The 26,073-nt window shown below is 43.0% G+C and overlaps 1 protein-coding gene across 8 annotated transcripts in view; it reads left to right on the top strand.

The window, feature by feature from the left end:
* DST (dystonin) overlaps positions 1 to 26,073 on the top strand; it is a 465,365-nt gene that overhangs the window by 382,344 nt on the left and 56,948 nt on the right. For all 8 annotated transcript variants that reach the window (XM_032778396.2, XM_075063729.1, XM_032778395.2 and 5 more), the window contains 8 exons: positions 2,149 to 2,268; positions 2,438 to 2,545; positions 6,402 to 6,620; positions 19,564 to 19,767; positions 23,131 to 23,362; positions 23,740 to 23,966; positions 24,711 to 24,833; positions 25,041 to 25,142. In XM_032778396.2, coding sequence (XP_032634287.1) covers positions 2,149 to 2,268; positions 2,438 to 2,545; positions 6,402 to 6,620; positions 19,564 to 19,767; positions 23,131 to 23,362; positions 23,740 to 23,966; positions 24,711 to 24,833; positions 25,041 to 25,142 — 1,335 coding nt within the window. The remainder of the gene's footprint in view (positions 1 to 2,148; positions 2,269 to 2,437; positions 2,546 to 6,401; positions 6,621 to 19,563; positions 19,768 to 23,130; positions 23,363 to 23,739; positions 23,967 to 24,710; positions 24,834 to 25,040; positions 25,143 to 26,073) is intronic.

The following is a 26,073-nucleotide window of genomic DNA, read 5'->3' as shown; positions in this document are numbered from 1 at the left end:
CGTGGTGTTATCACTGCTGTAGCACACTAGTTTGGTCGTAGTATCATAATGCAGATGGAATGTGACTATATTTTTCTATAAAGTAGTTGCAAAATTTAGGACAAACTTACCTTCTATCGCTATAAATGAGAGAGAACATTTAGTGGAAAAATGTTTGTGCTCTGTTTCACATAACAAATGGATTAAAATAAGGATGATAAAGACTGACCCATAAGGGAAAAATAAATCTCAGGTCTATGCATGCATAATTAAGCTGTAAGACACGACAGACTTAATGATTAAAGTACACCTCAGGTACTTTGAAGGCGCAGTGCAATGGTGGGTCTGCAGCTGCAAACTTGTAAACTGTCGGGTTTCTCAGACTAAGTCGGTGTGGTCAGTGCTGGAATAGGGAACCTACAAGGAAATCTTACAATGCATGTGACAGATTATGACACAGTACCTTTTCATCGATTTTCAAAAGAGCGCAGGTGAAGAATTTCAAGTGCTCAACACCCACAACTGAAGATGGATTTTCAGAAGAATTCAGCTGTCATTTAGGGTCTGACTGCCTTGGAGCACAAAGGTGTAAATTCCAGCTCAAGGAGACATACCTCCACTAGCTCTGACTGAGCTAGCACACTAAAAATAGAAGTGTTGCTGCTGCAGTGTGAGTGAGGGGAGGGGCTAGCACAGGGATCAGTAACCTTTGGCACGCGGCCCACCGGGTAAGCCCGCTGATGGCCCGGGCTGGTTTGTTTACCTGCTGCGTCCACAGGTTCGGCTGATCGCAGCTTCCACTGGCCGAGGTTCGGGCTGCTCCAGGCCAATGGGGACTGTGGGAAGCAGCACGAGCCGAGGGATGTGCTGGCTGCCGCTTCTTGCAGCCCCCATTTGCCTGGAGCGGTGAAACACAGCCAGTGGGAGCTGCGATCGGCCGAACCTGCGGATACGGCATGTAAACGTAAACTGGCTCAGCCCACAGGGGGCTTTACCTCGATGGGCCACAGGCCAAAGGTTGCTGATCCCTGGGCTAGCATGTACCTGTGGTCTCAGACAGGATTGTTCTGAGGGTGGCTAGCCCATCCCGTCCTTGCACCACTACAACTACACTTCTGTTTTTAGAGCACCCGTTCAATCAGCGCTAGCGTGGCTATGCCCCCTCATCTTCCAGCACTAGCGTTGACATACCCAGCATCACCTAAATATGAGCCAGATTTTCAAAACTGCTCCGTGCCTACCAACGTCTACTGTGACATTTGTGGACAGATTTTCAAAACAATTCAGCATCCAACATGTTGCTTCTCCTTTGCTTCACCTCAAAAATAGCCCTAAAACTGTAGTGTCCAAATGCATGTTTGTCCAGAGGTCATATAGACATGGGTTGAATCTGGACTATGCTGTGTTCAACCTACAGTCTCCTTTCTATGGGTTTTAGGGCCCCTTATATCTCTTTTCCTGGTCCAGTGCTTCTTTCTGCTCAGTGTAACAGAACATCGCCTCCTACTCAGAAATGCTTTGAGATATTTTTTTTAAAACATCAAAGTATTAACTAATTCTAATGGAAAGTCAATTCTTCAGGAACAGAACAGGTTGTGCCCAAATTCAAAAAGAGCATTTTCTCACTTAATCCACCAGTTTTGCTCTGACCTCAGTGGGGCCAAGATTTCAACCTTATTGTCTGATATTGCACTAATGCTTCTAGGTCTCATTAAACTTCTTAATGTCATAAGATTATATTGATTTGTCTCCAGATAATTACAATAAAAACATTTTAAAACAGATGGAAAAGACAAGTGAAAGTTAGGGTCATCACTAACAAGGAAAAGTAATACTCAGTGAAAAATTCTACCTGTACTACATTCTCTTTGATCTTCTAATGTCCTCTGATAGAGGTTTGCAAGTTTGAGGAAAGTATATTATGCCTCTCCTATTTTGCTGCTGTTTTTTCATGCTTGTGAATTAAACTGATTTTATTAAAGCTCTCAGTACCATTTTGAGCTCTATAGTTCACATATATGTGAAATTGTATATAGAAATGGACCATTATCTTTTTAACAATTCAGCATTTGCATTTTTAAAAAACATGGCTTTTTAACTATCTAAAGACAATCAATTCAAGTTTCATCATATAAAACTGCTGAACTAATTCATGTCTCCTTTATTTAGTTTGATCAAACAGCTGATGCAGAATTAGCCTGGCTTGCAGAAACTGAAAAAAAATTGATGTCTCTGGGTGATATTAGGCTTGAGCAAGACCAGACCGCTGCTCAGCTACAAGTTCAAAAGGTAAAGAAATGCATTTCCAACTGTCATGTTAATTATTGGCCAGTGCTTTCCTAGTCTAGAAAATGTACTAGCATGATTTAATTTTCAGTCCATCATAATGCACTTCGAAAATAGTTTTCACTTCATGTACTCAACCTTTATTGCTGACCGGTATTTATTGTGTCACAAGGCATTTACCATGGAGATTTTGAGGCACAAGGATGCTATAGATGAACTGGTTGAAACTGGGGATGAGATTATGAACACATGCACTGAAGAGGAGAAACAGTCCATGAAGGTAAAGTACTATGGCATGATAGCTTTGAATCTCTGCATTTACAGAGCCACTCCCACAGGATCACCTTTCTTTTTCCACTATTATTGATCAGGCAAGTTCATCAGTCGTGAATAGATCGTCATTTGATCTGAGCAAACAATCATACAGGAAGGGATACTCTTGAGGCACAAATTCCCTTGAGACTTCTTTCCTTAGAAATGTTCAGCAAGTAAGCACTGAGTATTTACTTCACTGTCCTCCATTGATTTTTAGGCCTGATTTTGCCACCTTTACCCGCCTTTTAAGTATTATGTAAGACAGTGTGACTATCTGGGTGATTACATATCAGTCAACATGAGTAAGTGTGGCAGAATTGGTCCTTTTATAATCCACAGCAATGCAGTCAAAGCCTGTTAGGAATCCTTTAATGGTGTTGCTGTTTATTAACAGCAGTCAGCATTACAGCTAAAATCCAGATCCCACTGTTTGGCTTGTGTTGCTGGGTTAGACAATCAGGAGATGCGCCAAGGGCAAGAAAGAGGACTCTTCCCTTAAGGGCTGTGGAGCCCTTGAACCTACTGATTCAAAGCACACTGAATGAGAATCTTTCCATTGATTTTAGTGGGCTTTGAGTCAGGCCTCAAACAAAAGGTAGGAATAAATGGTCAGTTTTCACGGTGGAGAGAGGTGAACAGCAAGGTCCCCAAAGGATGTGTGCTGGGACTTGTGCTTTTCAACGTGTTCATTAATGATCTGGAAAAGGGAGTGAACAGTGAAGTGGTGAAGTTTGCAGAGGAAATAAAAATATTCACGATAGTTAAGACCAAAGCTAACTGCAAAGTGTTGCAGGGGGATCTCACAAAACTAGGTGACTGAGCGACAAAATGGCAGGTAAAATTCAATATTGATAAGTGCAAAGTAATGCACATTGGAAAGAATAATCCCAACTACACACACATACATATGTATTAGCTGTTATCACTCAGTAAAGAGATCTTGGAGTCACCATGGATAATTATCTGAAAATTTCAGCTTATTACGCATCCGCAGTCAAAAGCCTAACAGAATGGTAGGAACTATTAGGAAAGTGACAGAAAATAAGAGAGAAAATATCATAATGCCACTAAACACATCCATGGGGTGCAACATCTTGAATACTGTGTCCAGTTCTGGTCACCCCATCTCAAAAAGTATATATTAGAACTGGAAAAGGTTCAGAGAAGGGCAACAAAGATGAACAAAGGTATAGAGCAGCAGAGAGACTAAAAAGATTAGGGTTGTTCAGTTTAGAAACCGATGAGTAAGAAAGGGATATGATACAGATATATAAAATCATAAAAAGTGTAGAAAAAGGGAACAGAGAAGTGTTATTTATCCTTTCCCACAATATAAAAACCTAGGGTCACCTGATGAAATTAATAGGCCGCAGATTTAATAGCAGTAAGATGAAGTACTTTTTCACACAAGACACAACCTGTGGAACTCATTGCCATGGGAAGTTGTGATAGCCAAAAGTATAACTGAGTTAAAAAAAAGAACTAGATAAGTTCATGGAGGATAGGCCTATCAATGGCCATTAACCAAGATGGTCAGGAATGCAACCTCTGATTGCCAGAAGCTAGGAGGGGAATACAACTGCCCTATTTCTACACTTCTCTGAAGCTCTGGTATTGGCCATTGTTGGAGACAGGATACTGGCCTAGATGGACCATTGAACACAGTATGAAAGTTCTTATGTTCTTATCTGTGGGGACTATTTCAGCCAAGTTGCTGAAAGAGCCTGATAGCGGGTTTTGCGCCTTCTCTTATACAGAGCTGGGGATGGGAGGATCTGCATAGTGGTAGATTCTTCCAGCCTAAAGATACTCAGCACCCTTTTTGCTGGACAGTGGTGAGCAAGGGGGAGCATGAGTGCTCACACCTTGCATGGTTCCCCCTACTTCTTATGCATCTCATCCTTATGCTGCAGAAAACCATCTGTTCAGTTGCAGGAGGGATCTCGGCAGCTGGGGAAAAGAAGGCTCATTTGCTCCTAAAATAAATAAGAAATTCAGTTTACTTAAGTAAATAACTGTAGAAGTAAAAGAAGATGATTTCATATGAGCCTTTGTTAAATATTTGTAATGTACTTAGTGAAAATTACCATTTATCTGTGCATTAGACTGTATTGTCCTCTGGATAGCATCTTTGTAACTTAATTTACATGCTAGACATAAACTCAGGATAGCTTGTTCGTCCAAAAAAGGACGCTCTATTTCACAATCAAGTTTATTTATATATTTATTTATTTCCAGGACTAGTTCTTGTGTTCACTATAACATGTAATCTTTCACAAGAATGATAACATGGACTGCTTTCCATGGGAGAAATGTATAGCTACTTGCTTTCTTAATTTTTTTATTACCACTTGCATAAATGTCAGAGATATATAATTTAAACTGTATGGGTTTAACTATCACATTATGAATGTGATAACATCACCCTTAGTTAATATAAGCTAAAATATAAAAGCAACATGTCACACTTTCTGCTGACAGTTTATAAGACCAGCCATGCCAGCTGAGGCTGTTGCCTCATCAGGTCTTGTAAACAAAGGAGTTTTTGTGTCTGATCAGTAGCACTTTGATTTGAGAGTTCCAAGGAAAACTCAGGCTCTGCCAAGAGTCGTGGTGATGATTCTGTAGAAGACAATCTTCTCCCAGACTGAGATGTACTTGTACCCCAGTACTGTACTAGTAGTCACTGTGCTACTATGTCTTTTGGATAAGACTTTAAACCAAGGTCCTGACTACCTATAGTCACTTAAAGGTCATATGGCACTCTTCACCAAAGCAGGGGTTTAACCCAGGTTTTCTGGCCAGCTTTAAACTTCAGGTTATAATCCGCCTATCTAAAATTCCACTTGTAGTTTCGCTGCACAAGCTATCCTTCATATTACCTTCTAAAGCTGCTATGCAGTGTTGCTGGCAGGGCCGGCTCCAGGCACCAGCTAAAGAAGCAGGTGCTTGGTGCGGCCAATACCAGGGAGCGACCCTCCGGCCACTATTGGGGCGGCAGCTCCGGGTCTTCGGCGGCAAGTCCCTCACTCCCTCTGGGAGCGAAGGACCAGCTGCCGAATTGCCACTGAATAGTGGAGCAGCGGGATTGTGCTGCCGTGGCTTTTTTTTTTTTTTCCCCGTGTTGCTTGGGGCAGCAGAAAACCTGGAGCCGGCCCTAGTTGCTGGTTCAGAGCAACTGCTATGTTTTATGCTAGAGGTGGCTGAATTTCAATGGAGGGTGAAAGATAACTATTTATTCAGGGCCTTTAGGAGGCTATGCAGAGGGAGAGAATAAGGAACCTCCTTCCTCTTTGCATTGCCTGCATAAGGGCTGCTAGAATAACAGTCACAGCTATGACTCTTAACTCCATTCTTCCCAGTTGCCAACCAGTGGGCTGGGTGGACATTCGGAGGAAAATATGCTGCACCCCTGACAGGATGACATGGATTGCTTATCCCAATGCTCCCCAGTGTTCCCTTCCCCTCGTGGTGGTTTTGCTCCAATGCTGGGCTGTGCCTAAGAGTCACGATCAAGCCCACAGTTTGTAAGTTGTTCTGGAGCCCTCCGAATGAAGCCTAGAAACATATAAGACATCACTAAAAATGTGTTTGTCTTGAAAATGGTGTGTCAAAATCCGTGTAAATTGGATTAATTCTATTAACTTAAAGTATCACTGATTTACATTAGCACTACTGAGAGCAGAATTTGGGCTAGTGTTACTTAATGGTGGTGTAATAAATATAGTAAGATGCTTAGATACCTGGGTAATAGACATTGTATAAATATCTAAGATTGAAAGAGAGATAAGTGCTGCTATTTCTTGCTAATGTTGTTTTAGAGAAAACTGGAAAGCCTCTTACAGAAATGTGATACGGTCTGTCAAATGAACGCTGAGAGGAACCTCCAACTGGAACGTGCTCAATCCCTGGTTAACCAGTTCTGGGAGACTTACGAAGAGCTTTGGCCGTGGTTAAGCGAAATAGAAATGGTCATCTCGCAGCTTCCTGCTCCAGCTCTTGAATATGAAACTTTAAAGCAACAGCAAGAAGAGCATCGGGTAAGCACACTGCTATTTTATAAAACAAAGCTTACACAAAGATCCAGTGCATTGCAGCCTGCCTCCTTAGTACTGTCCAATTCTCAGATTCAAATGCATTTGATACAGTTGTACACTATTAAAAAAAAAGTTATGTAAAATGATAATCCAAAATAAGTGCTCTTTATTTAAATCCTGTCACTGTTTGCCAAACTGCATACGTAAACAAGATTTTCTAGTAAAGGAAGTGAACACTAGAAACACGAAAGAGACTTGTAATTATAGCAGCAGATTTGGAATGTACAAGAGTTAAAGAGCTATAAAGTCAGTTTAAAAAGTTCACTTAGATGTCGGTGTTAGAAGAAACCAAAAACATAAAAAGATAAAAAACAGAACTGGAAAAGAATAGACAAGGAACAAGATAAGAGAGATCTTGACTATCATAAGAACTAGAGTACCTGCTCTAAACCAAACTACCAGATTGATCCAATACAAGTAGATTCTCTCAGATGTTTTCCGAACTATGAGAATACTGTAGTCTAAATGTGTTTAGTAAGCAAACTGCATGTTCAGGGGGCTCACTTGGAAGATGTCTACTCAAAATGAGTAGATTTCTCATAACATTGCAGAATACTTGGAAGTCATTTTTATTTGTTTCATTGTTTCAGATTAATAATGCCTATTGGTAGTTTAGGTGCTTGTGATACAGCATGGCCAGAGGGCAGCAGGAGAGGGTTAGAAGGGAGCCTTATTCCCTGTAAGAGGAAGAAAAAGTTTGCTATAGATTAACTAGAGCACCTTATGCCAATTTGAGCACCTGAAGCCAATTAGAGCACCTGCAGTCAGTCAATCAGACAGTAGGAGCAGAAAGGATTGGTGTTGGAGCGGAGAACAGTTTGGAGAAGTGCTGCGGTGGGCTAACAAGTCCAAGACCCTAGGTAAGGGGCACCTGGCTTGTGCAGAGGGAGGGCAGGAAGCCCCCCACAAGCTGAAGGGCAGGAGAGGGAAGTAGCCCAGGGGAAGGAACCGTCAGTTCAAGTGGTTCACCACTATCCTCAGAGCCCCTGGGTTGGGACCTGGAGTAGAGGGCGGGCCCAGGTCCCTCCCTCTCCACTCCCCTCCTCTAAGACACTAGTGGGGCAATTAATATTCCAATTTAGGGGCAAGAAATGGCACCCTGAAAACCCCCCCAAAGAAGAGAAAGCACGAGACCCATCATAATAGTACCGGCAATTTGCCACATGGGATTTGCGCGCTGAGGACTTAAACCATAGTTAGCCAAAACCCTTCCGTCCTTAAGATGGACGACGTGGTCAAGGTCCTAATACAAGCCACCGCAGCCCAGCAGGAGGTTACCCGGGTCCAAGCAACCGCCCAACAGGAGGCGACTCGGATGCAGCAGGAGACTAATCATCTGTTGATGAGTCAGGCTGCCCAGGACCAGGCCCTGCTGAAAGACCTGGTGAACCAGATGAAGGCTCTTATGGAACTGAACCGCAGCTATGAAGGGACCCGGACCATACGGGCCAGCCATTGCCTACAGAAAATGACATGGGAGGATGATGTGGAGGCATACCTCCTGTCTTTTGAAAGAGCAGCCCTGCAGGAGGCCTGGCCCCGAGATCAGTGGTCTGGTATCCTCGCACCATTCCTGTGTGGGGAGGCCCAGAAGGTCTACTACGATATGGCCACACAGACTGCAGTAGATTACCATCAGCTGAAGGCAGAGATCCTGGCCAGATCCGGAGTAACGACAGCATTGCGAGCTCAGAGGTTCCATGAATGGCCGTATATGGAGGACAAGACACCCCGATCACAATCGTTTGACCTGATCCACCTGACCCGGAAATGGCTGTGCCCTGAGGCCCTCAGCTCTGAGAAGATGATGGAGGTCCTGGTACTAGATTGGTATATAAGGGGGCTACCACCAGGCCTCCAGGCTTGGGTTGGCCAGAATGACCCCTCCACCTATGATGAGTTGGTCTCCCTCGTGGAAAGACAGCTGGCAGCCCATGAACTGTTCCAGACCCCAGGCAGGGAGACATGGCAATCCAGGAAGCCAACCCCAAACCCAAGGCTCTGGACTGTCGAGAACTACAGGAGAACCGTAACAGGGAGGAAGGACACCAAGGAATGGCCTGAGGCCAAGAAGGGACCTCGGGGTTTGGAAAGAGAGGTGAGGGGCCAGCCAAATAGCCCCAGGCAGAGGGTGACAACCAGAATAAGGGAGCGGTGTTAAGAGTGTGGGGAATTGGGGCATATAGCAGCCCAATGCCCCAAAAGGGAAGAACCTATGCAGTGTAATCTGGGAATTTATGGGGAGCAATGTGGCCTAATAGGCCTGGTAGGGGTCACAATGACCTCACATGGGTATACAAGATCAGTAAAAATGAATGGTATTAAGACCATAGCATTAGTAGATTCTGGGAGTGCTGTCAAACTGGTCTCGGGGAAGTTGGTGGGGCGAGACCAATTAACTTGGGCCAAAAACACAGGGGTAACATGCATTCATGGCACCGTGAATTTCTACCCCACAGTCCCAATACGGATTGAGATCCAGGGGAATAATACCAGGGTGAATGCAGGGGTGGTCCCCAAGCTCCCCTACCCTGTCTTAATCGCTAGGGACTTCCCTGGGTTTGAGAGCTTACTTACCCCAATAGAGCCAGAGGGGGGTAGCAACCCCCAGGCTGAAACGGAGGCACCTACAGATAGCCTCACTCCAATGTTTGCCAAATTTGCTCCAGAGTTATTCTCATCCCCTGGGAAACCCTGAAAGTCTAGGCAGGAAAGGAGGACAGATAAAACATTAGGGCCCAGGATTCTAGCAGAGAATCAAAAAACTTCCCTTGTGAGTAGGTGAACCCGTTCAGGAGGCAGGAGATAATTCAGGCCAGGGAGGACTCAGAGGCGGTTCCTAGCCCAAGTAGGAGCAACCCAGGGGGAAGAGTAGAAATAGGCTCCCTAGAATTAGGTCAGATCGGTACCGCACGTGAGAATTTTGGGCAGGACCAGGCCAATGATCCGCTATATGCAAATGTGAAGGAGGAGGTAGTGGAAGTAAATGGCATACCTGTGCAAGGAAAGATCAAAGGGCCAAGGCTATATGAGGTGCTCAAACGCAATTTCTTGTACAGGATAGAGCAAATACAAGGGGAAGAAGTAGAGCAATTCTTAGTCCCACGGAAACACACAAGGGCAGTATTAGAGTTAGCTCACACTCATCTATTTGGGGGACATCTAGGAGGAGACAAGACACTGGATAGAGTCCTAAGAAGGTTTTATTGGCCAGGGATACACGCAGAAGTCTAGCGCTATTGTGCCTCCTGCCCTGAATGCCAGTTGCATAGCCCTCGAGCTTACTTGCGGACCCCATTAGTACCTTTGCCTATTATTGAAGTCCCTTTTGAGAAGATAGCCATGGGCATAGTGGGCCCACTGGAAAGATCGCCATGGGGCCACCGAAACGTACTAGTCATCCTTGACTATGCCACACGATATCCAGAAGCCATTCCTTTAAGAAACCCCACATCCAAGGCAATAGCAAAACAACTACTACAGGTTTTTGCCAGAGTGGACATCCTTAAGGAGATCCTGACAGACCAAGGGACCCCTTTCATGTCAAAATTAATGAAGGACTTATGTGCCTGACTCCGCATCCAGGCCGTACGGACCTCAGTCTACCATCCACAAACAGATGGACTGGTGGAGCAGTTTAATCGTACCCTTAAAAGTATGATCTGGAAGGTGGTAGTACAGGATGGAAAAGACTGGGATACCCTTCTATCATATCTAATGTTTGCTATATGGGAAGTCCCCCAAGCGTCCACTGGTTTCTCTCCCTTTGAACTACTGTATGGACGCCACCCACATGGGATATTAGATATCGCCAAGGAAGATTGGGAAGAACAACCCAACCCAGGAAAGAATGTCATTGAGCACATGACAGTGATGAGAGAGCGAATAACTCGAGTAACCACTATAGTACGAGAACATTTGGAAAAAGCACAAGAGGCCCAGCGGACATATTACAACCTTTGGGCAAAAGTATGGAGAATTCAGCCAGTGGAACGGGTGATAGTGCTAGTGCCAACAGCAGAAAGCAAACTGCTAGCCAGCTGGCATGGACTATATGAGATAGTGGAAGCCATTGGGGAGGTGGACTATAAGGTCAGATAACCAGACCGCCGAAAGCCAGTGCAAATCTACCGTGTCAACTTACTGAATCCCTGGCGTGACCGAGAGACGTGTCTGGTCATTCAAGGAGCTCCACCCCAGACAGACGACCCACAGGGGCGGGTAAAGATATCTCCTGAATTAACCCCAGAACAACGAACAGAGGTCATTGAGATGATCCACCGGAACCAGAACATGGTACACAACCGGGCCGTGCGACGTTGGTCCAACATCATATTGTCATCAGCCCCAGAGTAAGGGTGATGATAAGACCGCACCAAATACTTGAAGCTAAAAGGGAAGAAATTAGGACGGAAAGTGAAGAAGATGCTGGAACTCGGGGTTATTGAAGAATCCCACAGTCAGCAGTCCAGCCCTATCGTCCTAGTCCCCGAGCCTGATGACACCCTGAGGTTTTGCAACGACTTCCGGAAATTGAATGAAGTATCCCAATTCGATGCCTTTCTGATACCACACATTGACGAGCTAGTTGATCAGTTAGGCAAGGCCCGATACCTAACCACTCTGGATCTGACCAAAGGATATTGCCAAATTCCCCTGGCCAAGAATGTCAAGGAAAAGACTGCTTTCTCTACACCCGATTGCCTGTTTCAATACACTGTCCTCCCTTTCAGACTCCATGGGGTCCCTGCAACATTCCAACAACTTATGGATAAGTTACTGCGATCCCATGCCAAGTATGTTGCCGCCTATCTAGATGACATAGTCATCCATAGCCCTGACTGGGAAACGCACCTAGGAAAAGTAGAAGCAGTGCTAGATGCCCTGCGGAAGGCCAGCCTCACTGCTAACCCTCTCAAGTGTTTGACAGGACTAGCTGAGGCCAGATACCTAGGGTATGTAATAGGAAGAGGTTTGGTGAAACCTCATTGGAACAAAGTGGAGGCAATACAAGGTTGGCCTCGACCAGTCCTCAGAAAGCAAGTCAGAGCATTTCTAGGGATCGTAGGATACTATCGGAGATTCATCCCTCATTTCGCCACAACGGATCAGGGCCATTGACGGATCTGATAAAAACTCGGGGCCCCAAGATATTAAAGTGGACTGATAAGACAGAAGAAGCATTTGCAGATTTAAGGACAGCCCTATGCTGCCATCAGCCCCAGACTTCGAGAAGGAATTCATCCTACAAACAGACGCCTTGGAGGTAGGGCTAGGAGCCGTCCTTTCACAGATGATAGGGGAGGAGGAACACCCAATCTTGTACCTCAGCCGGAATCTCCTCCCCAGGGAACAAAAGTATGCTGTCATTGAAAAGGAATGTCTGGCAGTAAAATGGGCTATGGAGACTCTCCGCTACTATCTGCTGGGGCGGCGGTTTGCCCTTGTGACAGACCACGCCCTGCTCCAGTGGATGCACAGAAACATGGAGAAGAACGCAAGAGTGACTAGGTGGTTTCTATCCCTGCAGCCCTTCCATTTCCAGGTACAGCATAGGGCTGGAAGCCAACATGGCAACGCTGATGGCCTGTCACGACAACACTGCCTCTTGTCCCAAGTAGCCCAACCCCATGGTGTTGAGCGGGGCGGGAGCGGGAATATGTGATACAGCATGGCCAGAGAGCAGCAGGAGAGGGTTAGAAGGGAGCCTTATTCCCTGTAATGGGAAGAAAGTTTGCTATAGATTAACTAGAGCAGCTGATGCCAATTAGAGCACCTGAAGCCAATTAGAGCACCTGCAGTCAGTCACATGATAAAAACTCATGCCTCAATCAGACAGTGTAGGAGTAGGAACAGAAAGGATAGGTGTTGGAGCAGAGAACAGTTTGGAGGAATTGGAGCAGAAAGAAATGGTGTTGAAGCAGAAGACAGTTTGGAGAAGTGCTGCGGTGGGCTAAGAAGTCCTAGACCCTAGGTAAGGGGCACTTGGCTTGTGCAGAGGGAGAGCAGGAAACCCCCCACAAGCTGAAGGGCAAGAGAGGGAAGTAGCCCAGGGGAAGGAACCATCAGTTCAAGTGGTTCACCACTATCCTCAGAGTCCCGGGCTGGGACCTGGAGTAGAGGGCGGGCCCAGGTCCCTCCCTCTCCCCTCCCCTCCTCTAGGACACTAGTGGGGCAATTAATATTCCAATTTAGGGGCAAGAAATGGCACCCTGAACCCCCCCCCCCAAAGAAGAGAAAGCGCGAAACCCATCATAATAGTGCTGGCAATTTGCCACAGTGCGCTCTCTCTCTCTCTCTCTCTCTCCCTCTCTCTATATATATATGCAAAATATTATGGAGATATGCAAAATTATTTTTTTTGTTATTCCTTTGGAGAGCTAATCTTATGTTTTTTATGAGCCAAGGAGATAATGAGACAACTAGATTTTCCAGTGTTTCAGACAGACAGAGGGCCAATCATGCAGCACTTTGGTTCCAGTGAATAATGTACGTGATTTCTAATATATAAAATATTTTTAGACGTTTGCCATGACACTGAATGCAGGACTCAGGGGTGGAAAATAAAGTCACAAAATAAATGCTACATATTAGTTTAGTGAGCCGAATATGATCTTGCCTACAGACAAGATTATTTGCATTTGATATAGAATATATCATGTTCTGTACATTAACTATTCAATGTTCATATTATATTCCTCAGTGCACTGATTTTACAGTGGATAAATGTACTTAGTTCCATAGATTTAAAATTTTAATGACTCACTTGTCTTGTTTTCTTTCAGACTTCAATGCAAATGCACAGTTCAAATATATTGGTTGATGTACAGTGGCTTCACCCAATTGCCTTCAAACTATGTGTATTGTCCACCAGAGACAAACATTTTCCATTAAGAGATTAAGACTGGGTATATTAGATCATCTTTTCAAAACATGTTCCTTAGTTACAAGCCTAATCTTGCTCACTTTTCTCATGCAATTAGTCCCACTGACTTCACTCATTCTGCTTGCACGAAGCCTGACATTTGTATTTTTACTAGATCATGCCATTAGCTGAAGATTTGTTTGTTTAGCAGAAGACTAATGTTATACAAGTTTTTAATGAATAATTGATCTCAACTGAAATACTGATTTTCTGGAATTGTTTCCAAAATAGTTTGCCGTGAGAAAGACCTCCTAAATCATATCTAGCCCTATTTTATTTTTATTTTAAAGTTTTAAATGTTTATACAGTGAACTGTGCTCCATTTTATTTTTTTATGTTATAGTTAAATAGTGTTTGTTTTATTACATCTAGAGTCATTTACTGCATTTAGTTAATCCTATTTTAATAATATAGTAAATCAATCTGGGTGAAATTTGTCCCTGAACAGAGAGCCACCTCAGCACCTGTGCACCATTTAAATAGAACTTAAGTGGGTGCATGGACCTTGTGCTGTTCTTATACCTAGGGATAAACTTCTCCTATGAGTATGCAAAACCCAAATATCTGAAATTTTGTAAAACCCTTTTCTCCATTTTTATTACTATAGCATACCTACTTATTTACTGCTTTATATCTTTTTTCTACCAGTGCAGCTTGTTGCAAAGGATGGGAATGCAACATACAGTCACTACTGATCTGGAGAGACAAGGTGGGTGAGGTAATAAAGATTTGCCTCACCCACCTTGCCTCTTTAATATCTTGGGACCAACACAGCTACAGTGCTGATCTGGAGTCAGTTTTATGGAATGATTAAGTTTGAGATAATTGGTCTCTTTGCTTGTCAGTTACTTAGAATCCAGTGATAGGCAAAACCAAAAGTGTTCTCTGTGGAGAGTCATCCAGAAGTTCTGACTTTACTGAACTTTCTGAACCTTTGAGGAAGCCAATCATGCCGAGCAATCCTCCTTCCCCAGGTCCCACATTACTTGCCTCCCCTACATAAGCTTTAACTTTCATTGCTACATTGTTATTTTGGGGAAGAGACCTGATTGTCTCCTACCCCGCCCTAGGTCTCATTCTTTTTCTAGGGGGAGCAGATGAGGTACAATTCAGGATTAAGACTCCTCTGCTGAAGGGGAGGAGATTTATTTGCAGCATGACCCAGCTACTGCTCTGTTGGGTCCTCACAATGCATTTTAAAATGTATAAGAAAACTTGGAGTAGGATCAGTGTTGTTCCTTGTTCCCGGCTTTCTGTCAGGGGCCAGCCTGCAGCTGAGCCAGTCTCCTGGCAACCCAGTGAGTGAAGCTGGCCCTGATGGAAGCTGTCTGTTTGACTGCACTATGTGATGGATGCAAGAATCTGCAGGCTGATACTTAACACTCAGTAGCAGCAGCAGTCTAGTAGCTGCTTGCATTCCTAGCCCACAGCTGCACATGGTCCTGTACCTTCCTCTGCTGTCTCTAGTCTTGCTCCTGCCTCTGCCCCAGCCTGTACCTGCTCTAGCTCCAGGCATCAGCTCCTTCCTGATCTTTCACTTCTGGCTCAGACTCTCTGCTTCACCCTGTGACTGTAATTCTGGCTAGCCGTTCAGCTTAGGCTTTGGTTTCTGACTTCTGGTTCTGACCCTCTCCTCCACCTTCTGGCTGTGACTCCAGTTTACCCTTCGGCTTGGGCTTTGGTCTCTGATGCCCAGCTATAAACTTGGACTTCAGTCCTGGACTTCCCCCATCTGGCTTCAGCTCTGTCTGGTAGGCCGGACTCTTGCTTCAGCCACTTGGCTAGATCACCCACGACTCAGCTGCTGACACTTCGAGCAGTCCAAAAGATTGAACAAGGGTGGGTAAACAGCAGTACTGCCCTTCAGATGGATTCCACAGAGGCAACCATGCTCCTGCTGGACACTGTGGGATTCCTGCAGACCCTAGAGGCCCAGGTTATGGTTTTGTAGGTACACGCTGCAGACCTACAGGCTCAAATTGTCCCGTGCATAGCTGCTGCCCAGCTTCTAGAAACCAGAGATTCCAGCGCTGGATAAATTTGATGGGGACCATAACAAGTTCTGTAGTTTCACGAACCAGTTCCAGCTCCTGTTCATTATATGGCCCCAGTCATTCTCCACTGACCAGACCGGAGTAGGACTTATTATTAGTCTGCTAACTGGGGAGGTCCAGTGTCTTCCCTCCTGAAGACTTCTAGCCCCTTGCTGAGGTAGTCTGAAGAGTTTGTTAGAACTGTGGCAGTTGTAGTTAATGATCTGGATTGTATGGAGTCCACCAAGAATGCACTTAAGAGGGCTGCATCAGGGAAACAGGTCAGTTGCCAAGTTTTCCAGAGAGTTCCATTGCCTGGCAGTAGACACTAAATGGAATGAGGTGATGCAGCATTACCATTTCTGATATATCATAAGCAAGGAAATCAAGGACAAGCTGGCACTGGTGGAGCAGCCACCTGACTTGGATGCCTTGGTCAAGTTGTGTACCAGTATTGGTGACTGCCTGACTGAACACCTCTTGAAGAGAGAGTCGAGTTCCCGATCCCCTTCCATAGCCTTATCACAGGGGTCCAGGAAGATCAGCTGTGTTCAGCCTTGCCTCTCTGAGACAGAGAAGGGCTGGTATTGTGCTTCACAGACCTGTTGTGGAAAATCTGGACACTAAGCCCTGGGACGCCCTGCTAAGAACTGAGCCAACAACAAGAATCTGGAATATCTTTGAACTGCTTGTAACCTTAACCAGCGACAGAGCAGCAGGTCACTTGTCTTTTCCAGATTTGATTTTGTCATCATGTACTACCCTGGATCATGGAATGGGAAGGCAGATACCCTGTCCCACAAACACATACTTGCCGAGTCAGGCACTGCTCCCTTGGTTACCATTGTACACCTGTCAAATTTGACTCAGGGGACAGCAAACAGGAATGGATGTTCCTCATTCCGTCCCTGTTTCCCCCTGATCTAAGCTACTAAGGTCTGTCAGACCCTATATGCTTCTAACATTCTGCCCAGCTCATGGTTTCATTTGAAGGATGGTCTCCTTTATTACGGAAGGTGCTGTTATATCCCAGAGGACCAGCCACGACTTGAGGTATTAGAGATGTGTCACAGTATGCCAGTTGCCTGCCATATTGTCTGTTTCAAAACCCAAGACCTAAGTGTTATTGAATTTCTGGTGGCCAACGTTGAGTACTGGTGTTAAGAGGTACGTTAATTCATGTGATCTGTGCTGTTGAAGCAAGTGTCTACATGCAGAATCATTGGCCTCCTTCAGCCTTTGCCTACCCCATCTCAACCCTGGTCCTCGCCATCCTTGGACTTCATCATAAGCTTGCACCATCATCCTTGTCACAATCGATGTCTTCACTAAAATCGTGCACTTTATTTCCATTCACTCTCTCTCAACCGCCCAGGAAATGGCCTACCTTTTTTGTTTTCTAAATCATGTTGTTTTGGTTCCATGAGCTGCCAACAATAGTCTGAGATCAGTGTTCACAATTAACTTCCCATTTTTTGGTGCAAACTCTTAAGACTGAAATTGCTTGCCTCCTCACCTTATCTGCCACAGATCAATAGGCAGACAGAATAAGTGAACCATGTCCTCAAGCAATACCTCCATTGCTTTCTCAATTGTCATCAAGATGACTGGGTCATCCTTCTGCCATATGCAGAATTTCCATACAACAACTCCACTCATGCATCCACCTGAGAAAGCCCATTCTATGCAAACTACGGTTTCCATGCTTAACTTCATTCAGCTGCAACTCCAGACTCCCAAGTCCCTACCACAGCAGACCTAGTTGTCCATCTTCACCGGGAGCACCAAGAGCTTATTGAATCTTTGAAGCTTCCAAGGAGGCATACAAATATCATGCTAATCCAAAAATGCCAAGTCACACTGACCCTGTCTGTAGGAGATACGGTCTGGTTGTCCTCCAAACAACACCCGTTCCCAAGCAAATAGGAGCATCAATACCTAGGCCCATTTAAGGTCATGGAACAAATTAACCCTATAGTGTTTAGGGAATGCTGGAATATTTGAAGGTCCACGCGGTTTTCTGTGTCTCTCTTCTGACACTGTACATGGAGAATCCCTTTCATGGCCACTCTACTCTACCACCACCTCCCATCAATATCCAGGGACAAGAGGAATATGAGGTCTGGGAAATTTTAGTCTCCAAATGAGTTTGAGGCAAACTCTATTATCTGGTGGACTGGAAGAGCAATTGTGGGAGCTGGTAGAAAATGTCCATGATCTAGAATTCATATATGCCTTCCATCAGAAGTATGCCCTGAAACTAGTCCTACAGTCCCTACGAGGCACGCTTGAAGTGGAGGGACTGTCAGGAACCAGCTGCAGCAGAGCCAATCTCCTGGCAACCCAGTGAGTGCAGCTGGCCCTCATACAAGCTGTCCAATTGACTGTGCCACCTGATTGGCTGGCTGCAAGAATTTGCAGACTGAGACTTAAACTCAGAAGCAGCTGCAGTCCAGTGGCTGCTCAACACATTCCTAGCTTGAAGCTGTACTTGGTCCCATCTCTGGTTCCATTGTCTCTAATCTTACTCCTGCTCTAGCCCCTTCTCCCTCCTCACCTTGTATGCCTGGCTCAGACCATCAGCTCCCCCTTCTGACTGCAACTCTGGCTAACTCTTCAGCTTAGGCTTTTGTTTTTGACTCCTGGTTCTGACCCTCCGCTACTCCTTCTGACTGAGACTCCAATTAACCCTTGAGTTTAGGCTTTGGTCTCTGACTCCAGTTATGATCATGAGGTTCACTCCTGGATCTGCCCCATCTGGATTCAGTTCTGACTGGTAGGCCAGACTCTTGCTCCAACTACTAGGCAGACTTCCCACGATTTGGTCGCTGACACTTTCGTAGCCCCTCATGGTGTATTCTGGAATGTAACTCCAAGGATCTTTTCAGTTTCAAAGTAGCTGATCAGTGGGACCTAATCAGGAATTACTCGGGTTCACTGCAACAGGAAGGAGTGAGTCATCCCTGCCAGAGAATGGGTCCTGATTGGATAGGGAGAGAGTGAGTCTTCAGGTAGGATAAGAAGTCATAGAGATGGGAGAGAACAGGCTACTCACACAAACCCTTTCACCCACTATTCAGAAGATCTGTTGTGAAAGGTAGTAGAGAGAGTGGGAAGGCGTAGGGGCTAGGTTGGGACTTAGTCCCAAAGACTTTAACTGATTTTCCCTAGAGGACTGGATTTTATTTTCATTGGTTGGTCAGTTGGGGACAAATTGGTGTGCTTGTCTCTGTCAAAAAACCTAGCATGTATTTATAAATCCTGGGGTCATGGAGACTGTGGTCTTGTGACTGAAACAGGGAACTGGGAAATGAGACATGTAGATTTTATTCGAAGCTCTACCACTCACTTATTTTAAACTCTCTGTGCTTCAGTTTTTTCCCTCTATAAATCCAGGATAATAAGACTTTCCATATCTACATCACAGAGTGCTCTAATGCTAGTATAACGTTAGTACAGTACTCTGCATTTGTTTGATGGAAGGCACTATGTAAGTGATAAGGATTAGTAATAATCTCGAGGTGCATTATGTCAAGAGCAGATATCCGGTGTTGTTATGCAACTATCTGTAATATTACTGGCATTGCAAGAATTGCAGACTCGAACATGAAATGGAATGTCTATGGCCATTATCATACGCACAGTTAGCATCTTGGATATAATAATATATTCTACATTATTTACTTCATAGAGCTTCCTAGTCTATTTTTAAATGTAACATTTTGTGCCTGGATAGCTATTCAGTGTTGGAAAGAGAACCATCACAGACAGGCCAATGACTGACTATAGTCAATGTGATTTGTGCTGTACTTTAGGATGAAAAGTATTTGTTTAAAATGCCTTGCCAGCTGGATGTGTTAGAAGTGCAGACAGCTGTAATGTGGCAGTGTAAGCGTAAGAAACTGATAAGTTATTTGGTTTGTTATAGCAACTGCGTGAGCTGATTGCTGAACACAAGCCTCATATAGATAAGATGAACAAAACTGGCCCTCAGTTGTTGGAGTTGAGCCCAGGAGAAGGTTTTTGTATCCAAGAGAAATATGTGGCGGCTGACACCCTTTACAGTCAAATTAAAGAAGATGTCAAAAAGCGAGCACTAGCACTGGATGAAGCCATTTCTCAGTCTACTCAGGTATCAATTTAAACTCAAAGTAACTGGGTTCATTCAAATGGAAATATATACATTGTCATTAGGCTATGGATTAACCACAAATGGCAGGTTTATCTCCTGTACCCATCCACAAGGCCTGCAAATGCTCAGATCACTGCTCATGGCATTGTTTTTCTGTTAGTCAGGGGGTTATAACTTTTTATATTGATCAATATGCTTGCGCTGTCCTTGCAACATTTTATTGGCACATGGCAAATCATTTTGAAGTAATTATTTAAGGAACATCTGAATGCTAAATATGGGATGTTACTTTCACCTTCATTCTGGGTAAACACTTTCTCTTCCACGTGTATTAGTAATTCATGCTGCCCCTTATGCACACCCAAGTCAATCAGCTAAGTCACACATACATAGCTGGAACTTACAACATTCAGCTACCAATGCAGACCTCTACCATTGAAGGTGAAGGAGAATCTCCATTAAATGTTAATAGTAGAAGGGTTTACATCTTCTTTGTAGACTAGCCATTAGAGAATTAGATAATCACGAGCACTTGAACATATATACAAACTGCTAGCTAGTGTTTTATAATTAGAACTTATATGCAGTCATCAACACGGAACCCCCAGATTTTACTAGATTTCACATTTCATTACAAACTTAAAACTCTGATCGGGTTCCTAGGAAAATGAGCTAAGATTAAGGAACCTTTGGAGCAAAACTGAGTTGGTGTGTTATTATGCATCAAATCCTTGAGACATTTGAGGTTTTGCATGGTTTCACTTTTGAACTTGCTGAAATTCTGTGTTTCTTAGTTTCACTTTGAGATTTTTTTTGAGTTCACTCAAATTCAAAACAAATTCACTCAGATTCAAAACAAGTTCACACAAATTCAAAACAAAAACTTCTTGTGTGTGTGTGTGTAAAATCATACAGCCCAAAGCCAGAATAAAACTACTACATTTTATACAGCTCTACTGACACAACTTCTCCCTCCTTCCCATGCACTGGGGAACAAGTAATAGTAGTGATAGTCTCTCCAGATCTAGAATACTTTCCCAAATGCTTCTCTAAGTAACATGTTAAAATGCTCCTCAGGATATGCCTTTATATACTTTTTTTTCTTTGGGTCATCTCACTATGTTTCCAGACTGCTGACGGTGTGTGTAAAAGCCTGTGAGCAGCCCATATCACCAACTAGTATCTTAATGTGCTATTTCCAATTCTTATGTTGAACCATCATACTTTTAAGCGTTCTAAAACAATCAAAGTACACAAGCTGCTGAAATACAACTACCGGTAATTATTTTAGATGAAAACATTGTTCTGTACTTTAATGGTTCAGTCCGGCTGCCATTAAAGTCCATTGGAGCTTACCTCTATACAGTTAAAAATCAGGCTACTCACTTTCTAGTCCAACCCCAATATTGAGTGCCAGATATATAAATACAAAAAAGTTTCTCTGTGTAAAGAAGAAAATCATAGATGCATGCTCATTTGTAACAGCCAGAGTATCAATATGTTGAAAAGCTGCTTACATATTTAAAAATGTGTTGAGATTAAATTTATATATGCTTATAAAAATGTATATACACATGACAAAAAGAAGACAATAGAATTTGTTTTGATATAATCCCTTTTTATTACAATATCCCAGAGTGTATTGTCATAAACATATAATATGATGGAGATGTAAGCATTTGCTTACACAGTCTTGGAAGTATCAGTATCTATGTGTAAAGTGCATTACGCTGTCTTACACATGAAAGGCACTGTGTAAACCCAGAATCTGTACTGTATTATAGATATATGATATTCCCTATTAAAGTTAAGGGCAAATGTCCCATTTACTTCAGTAGGAGCAAAATAAGGTCCAATGAGTTCATCAGCATTTTAAATTTTTTGTTTAAAATGTTCTGACCAGGACCAGCTCTACAGTTTTCGTCACCCCAAGCAGCGCACCGAATTGCTGCCGCGGACGGTGGGGGCAGTCTGTGTGCCCTTAGGGCAGCAGGCGCATTTCCGCAGCAGCGGCAATTCGGCAGCAGCTTCTATGTTTAGCTGAAGCCGCCGCGGACAGCTAAATATAGAAGCTGCTGCCGAATTGCTGCCACCGCGGAAATGCACGTGCGGCCCTAAGGGCACACGGACTGCCCCGGCCATCTGCGGCAGGAATTCGGCGCGCTGCTAGGGGCAAAACAACAGAGACTGCCGCCCCTTGAAAATTGCCGCCCCAAGCACCAGCTTGGAATGCTGGTGCCTGGAGCTGGCCCTGGTTCTGGCATGCAAATTAGAGCACAGTAGAGCAAATCAGAGAAGTGTTAAACTAATTTAATTTCAGTTTTTATCACTTATATGGGATTTGGCTTCTTAGTGTCACAATAAATGTAATAGACATCTGAATATAGTAACAGCTGCATCTCACTCTTAGTATATACTTCACAAGCATGTAGGATATTCACACACATTCTAACAAATACACCCCAGTTTATTAACATCATTCACACATTCTGTTGAGAAGTCAGATGTATAGTGAATCTGCCACAAGAAAGGGGAAATTGGACTTTCATTGGATCCATGTTCTTTTCAGTGTAAGGGAATTTCTCTTTGTTTCGCTTCAGATGACCCTGCTCTTGCAGGTTCTTCCACAGTTCTTCCAGGTATATTATATACTGCTCATAATAGATATCTGGACTTACTGCCACCACGCAATTAGTTCATAGCAATTACCTGACACATCAAACCCTCATCAGTGTTTCCATGCACAACATTGTTCCCAGTGTGAAACATTATAATAATACATATCCTTAAAATAACACAAAGCTTTGTACTGAATACAATCACTTCATATACATGTTAAAAGATGGAAGTGGAAAACCCATGGTTCTCTAAAATTTGGAACAAAGTAGTCTATTAATTAAACAGGACTATAGTCAGGTAAATGTTGTTGGCAGGTGTAACAGTGCCCCTCTATGAGTGAGCTGTAGGGACTGAACCCAGGACCTGTGGATCATAGAATCACAGAATATCAAAGTTGGAAGCCTGACCTTAAAACCTCTAAGGAAGGAGATTCCACCACCTCCCTAGGTAACCCATTCCAGTGCTTCACCACTCCAAAAGCATGAATCTGTATTGCTTGACTTAAGGACCTGGTCTGTTTGTTTAGAGGCAGTAGCTGTCTCTCAGAGCTCTCTGTGTAGCCTAGTCATTAGAAAGGGATAAAAAGCTACATGGCGTAGAGCGAACCATGCAACTAGGGATGTTTAATATGTTAGTTTATCAGTACCTTTCTTTTCAAGGAAATCGTCAGATGTAGGTCTTTTGATTGCTTTGTCTTTCCTCCCATTTCCTTTCCTCCTCACCCCTCCCTCTTTTATGCCTCAGTTTCATGACAAGATAGATCCAACCCTCGAGAGTCTGGAGCGCATAGTTGAACGTCTGAGGCAGCCACCTTCAATCTCAGCTGAGGTTGAGAAGATTAAAGAGCAGATCAGTGAAAATAAGAATGTGTCAGTAGATCTGGAAAAACTTCAGCCTGTATACGAGACACTCAAACAGCGTGGGGAGGAAATGATAGCTCGCTCAGAGGGAGCTGATAAGGATATATCTGCTAAAGGTAATAATTTATCTGAGAGAGAGAAAGTTTCTTTCTAGTTGAAATAAAGCTGTGGTAAATAAAAATCTTCTTTTTTGGTTACCAGCTAGCTTATTTTTTAATGTTCTCATGTAGAAGGGCCTTAAGATTTTAAAAAAGCAATCTTCTTGCTTTATGAACGGTTGTCATAAATCATACCTTTTGGTGTGGGTTTTTTGTTTTTTTTTTGAAGTGCTGTGTTAAATGATTCTGTTTATCATTGTTGTGGGTATTTTACAACCTGAATTAAAAAGCTGGATGGTTTCTTCCATAAGGAGTATACATGTGACATATGTACCACTATACAAGTAAACGCAAATGTTGGTTGCCCATGTAATAGAGTCCATTTGCCTATTTAGCTGTTCAGGATAAAATTAAACAAATGATCTTCATCTGGGAAGACATCCAGGCCTTGACCGAGGAAAGGGAGGCCAAATTGCTGGATGTGATGGAGCTGGCTGAAAAGTTCTGGTGTGATCACATGGCTCTTGTAGCCACTATAAAAGATACTCAGGATTTCATCCGAGAACTGGAGGGACCTGGAGTTGACCCCTCTGTAGTCAAACAACAGCAAGAGGCTGCAGAGGTCAGTAGAAAGTATTTTTTTACATGTAAAGGGTTTTTTTCCAATACAGTCAGGAAATGTGATATTTTTACAAAATAACCATGAAATACAACAAGAGAATTCCTTCAGAAACCAACAGAGATAATTACATAGAAATTAACTATAACACTATTTCAAGACTGCATGGCAAAGAATTAGTATATCAAAACTTTTGCTTTTTGTGCATAGATATTTCAATATGTGAGTGCCTATAGGCTTATCTGTGTCTCTCTGTGTATATGTTAAATATGTAATTGAAATTAAACAAGTCATACATATTTTCAATTCTCTGAATATTATGTAGCATTTAAAAAAATGAAATTAATATGCTTTCTTCCAAGCCCACAATCAGTTATACTGATTTTAACAACTTAGCGACAGGAATGGTGACCACTGAAAAACAAAAACAGCAGGGTGAAGAACTCTAAATGATTAAAGCCTTCTAGTCTGTACATATTACCTTTGTACAAAATCACTTATTCTTATAAGCCTGGTTTTCATTTAAATGAAGTCCTCTTTACATCACTCTGTCAGTATAAAGGGGCATTATAAGTTATTTATGCTTACTTCAAGGTCCTTTCACATTGCCAGAGAGATGTTACACTTGTGACCTTAATATAAATAAGAATCAAGGCCGATAATGTTGTGCCTTAAAAGCAACTGTATCTATATTCTTGAGTTTTAAAATGTAGCAACATTGAAAATTTTAATTTTTTCTCCTTTTAGGCTATCCGAGAAGAAGTTGATGGACTGCAGGAAGAACTCGATATGGTGGTAAACTTAGGTTCTGAACTTATAGCTGCTTGTGGAGAACCTGACAAGCCTATTGTCAATAAGAGCATAGATGAGGTATGAGTAACATAAATGCTTAATACTAATATGTTATAGTGTTTGTGTACTGTAGAATGGATAGTCCATCACAAAGTACTTAGAAGTAGTGTAATATTAAAGTTTTGGGGCCAGCTGAACTCAGTGACAAAACCCATTGACTTTAATTAGAACAAGGTTTTGCCCTGAAGTATCCAAAGACTGAAATATTTCACTGTGTAATTGCAGCTGAATTCAGCTTGGGATACTCTAAACAAAGCATGGAAAGAGCGGATAGACAAACTTGATGAAGCCATGCAAGCTGCTGTTCAGTACCAAGATGGACTGCAGGTAAGATGGTTGTGATGTATCTAACAAAATCTTGAATAAGAAAGGTTATTATGTTTTATGTCTTAGAAAAAACACCATATTACTGGGTAGTTGTCAATTGATGTCATCTGTAGAATTATGGTTAACATTTTCTTCAATAAACTGAAGGATTTTCACAGATTTGTTGTGTAATATCATAAATATGCTGGTTTACATTCTTTGTATAATTATTTACTTTTCATATTGTGTTTAGAGTTTAAGTTAAAGTTTCATTGTTTATTACTAGACTGAGAGCAGCTTTTATTTGTTACTACACATTTTGCATGGTAACCCTGCTGATAGGCAACATTCCATTGTAATACATTCAGTACTTCCGTTAATATGGAACTTGGTGCTGTGTCACAATGTTTACATAAACTAAAAGGGAAGAAAAAAATAAATTAAATAGTTCAAATCCTAAGTGCTGCAGTTTTCCTGGGAGAGAAGACAAATTCAAGGAACTCCATTTTACTGCAGATCTTTCATTTATACAATAAGTACAAGATTTTGCATTTTCTGATTTAAATACATTATTCATTTCCGTCATGCTGTTTATATAGTTCTTTAGTACATAATTTTACCCAGTCAGAACACCTCATGCATGTAGCTGATTTACTTAAAAAAAGTCTACAGATAAATTTCCCATCTACATACAAAGTCTGTCTGCATTTTTGTCTGCCACAAGTGCAGGATTGCCCATTCTTGGGAAACTGTCCTGTAGTGGAGAGCCATCCTCCTTCTTGGCTAATGCCATAGGGGGGACATAATACCAGTTTAGAGCTGAGTTATTCTTTTCCCACTGCAGACCCCGGCTGCTGTTACAGTCCTCCAGGGCTGTTGGCATAAAACAGAGCACCCTTGAGGCTGTTCTACATTATGTCAGGAACAAACAGATTGGCTGGAAAGCCTCAAT

The sequence above is a fragment of the Chelonoidis abingdonii genome, chromosome 3 (assembly GCF_003597395.2).
Source record: "Chelonoidis abingdonii isolate Lonesome George chromosome 3, CheloAbing_2.0, whole genome shotgun sequence".
Classification (NCBI taxonomy): domain Eukaryota; kingdom Metazoa; phylum Chordata; order Testudines; family Testudinidae; genus Chelonoidis; species Chelonoidis abingdonii.
The sequence above is the reverse complement of the archived record's forward strand: the minus strand, read 5'-3'. Positions and strand labels throughout refer to the sequence as shown.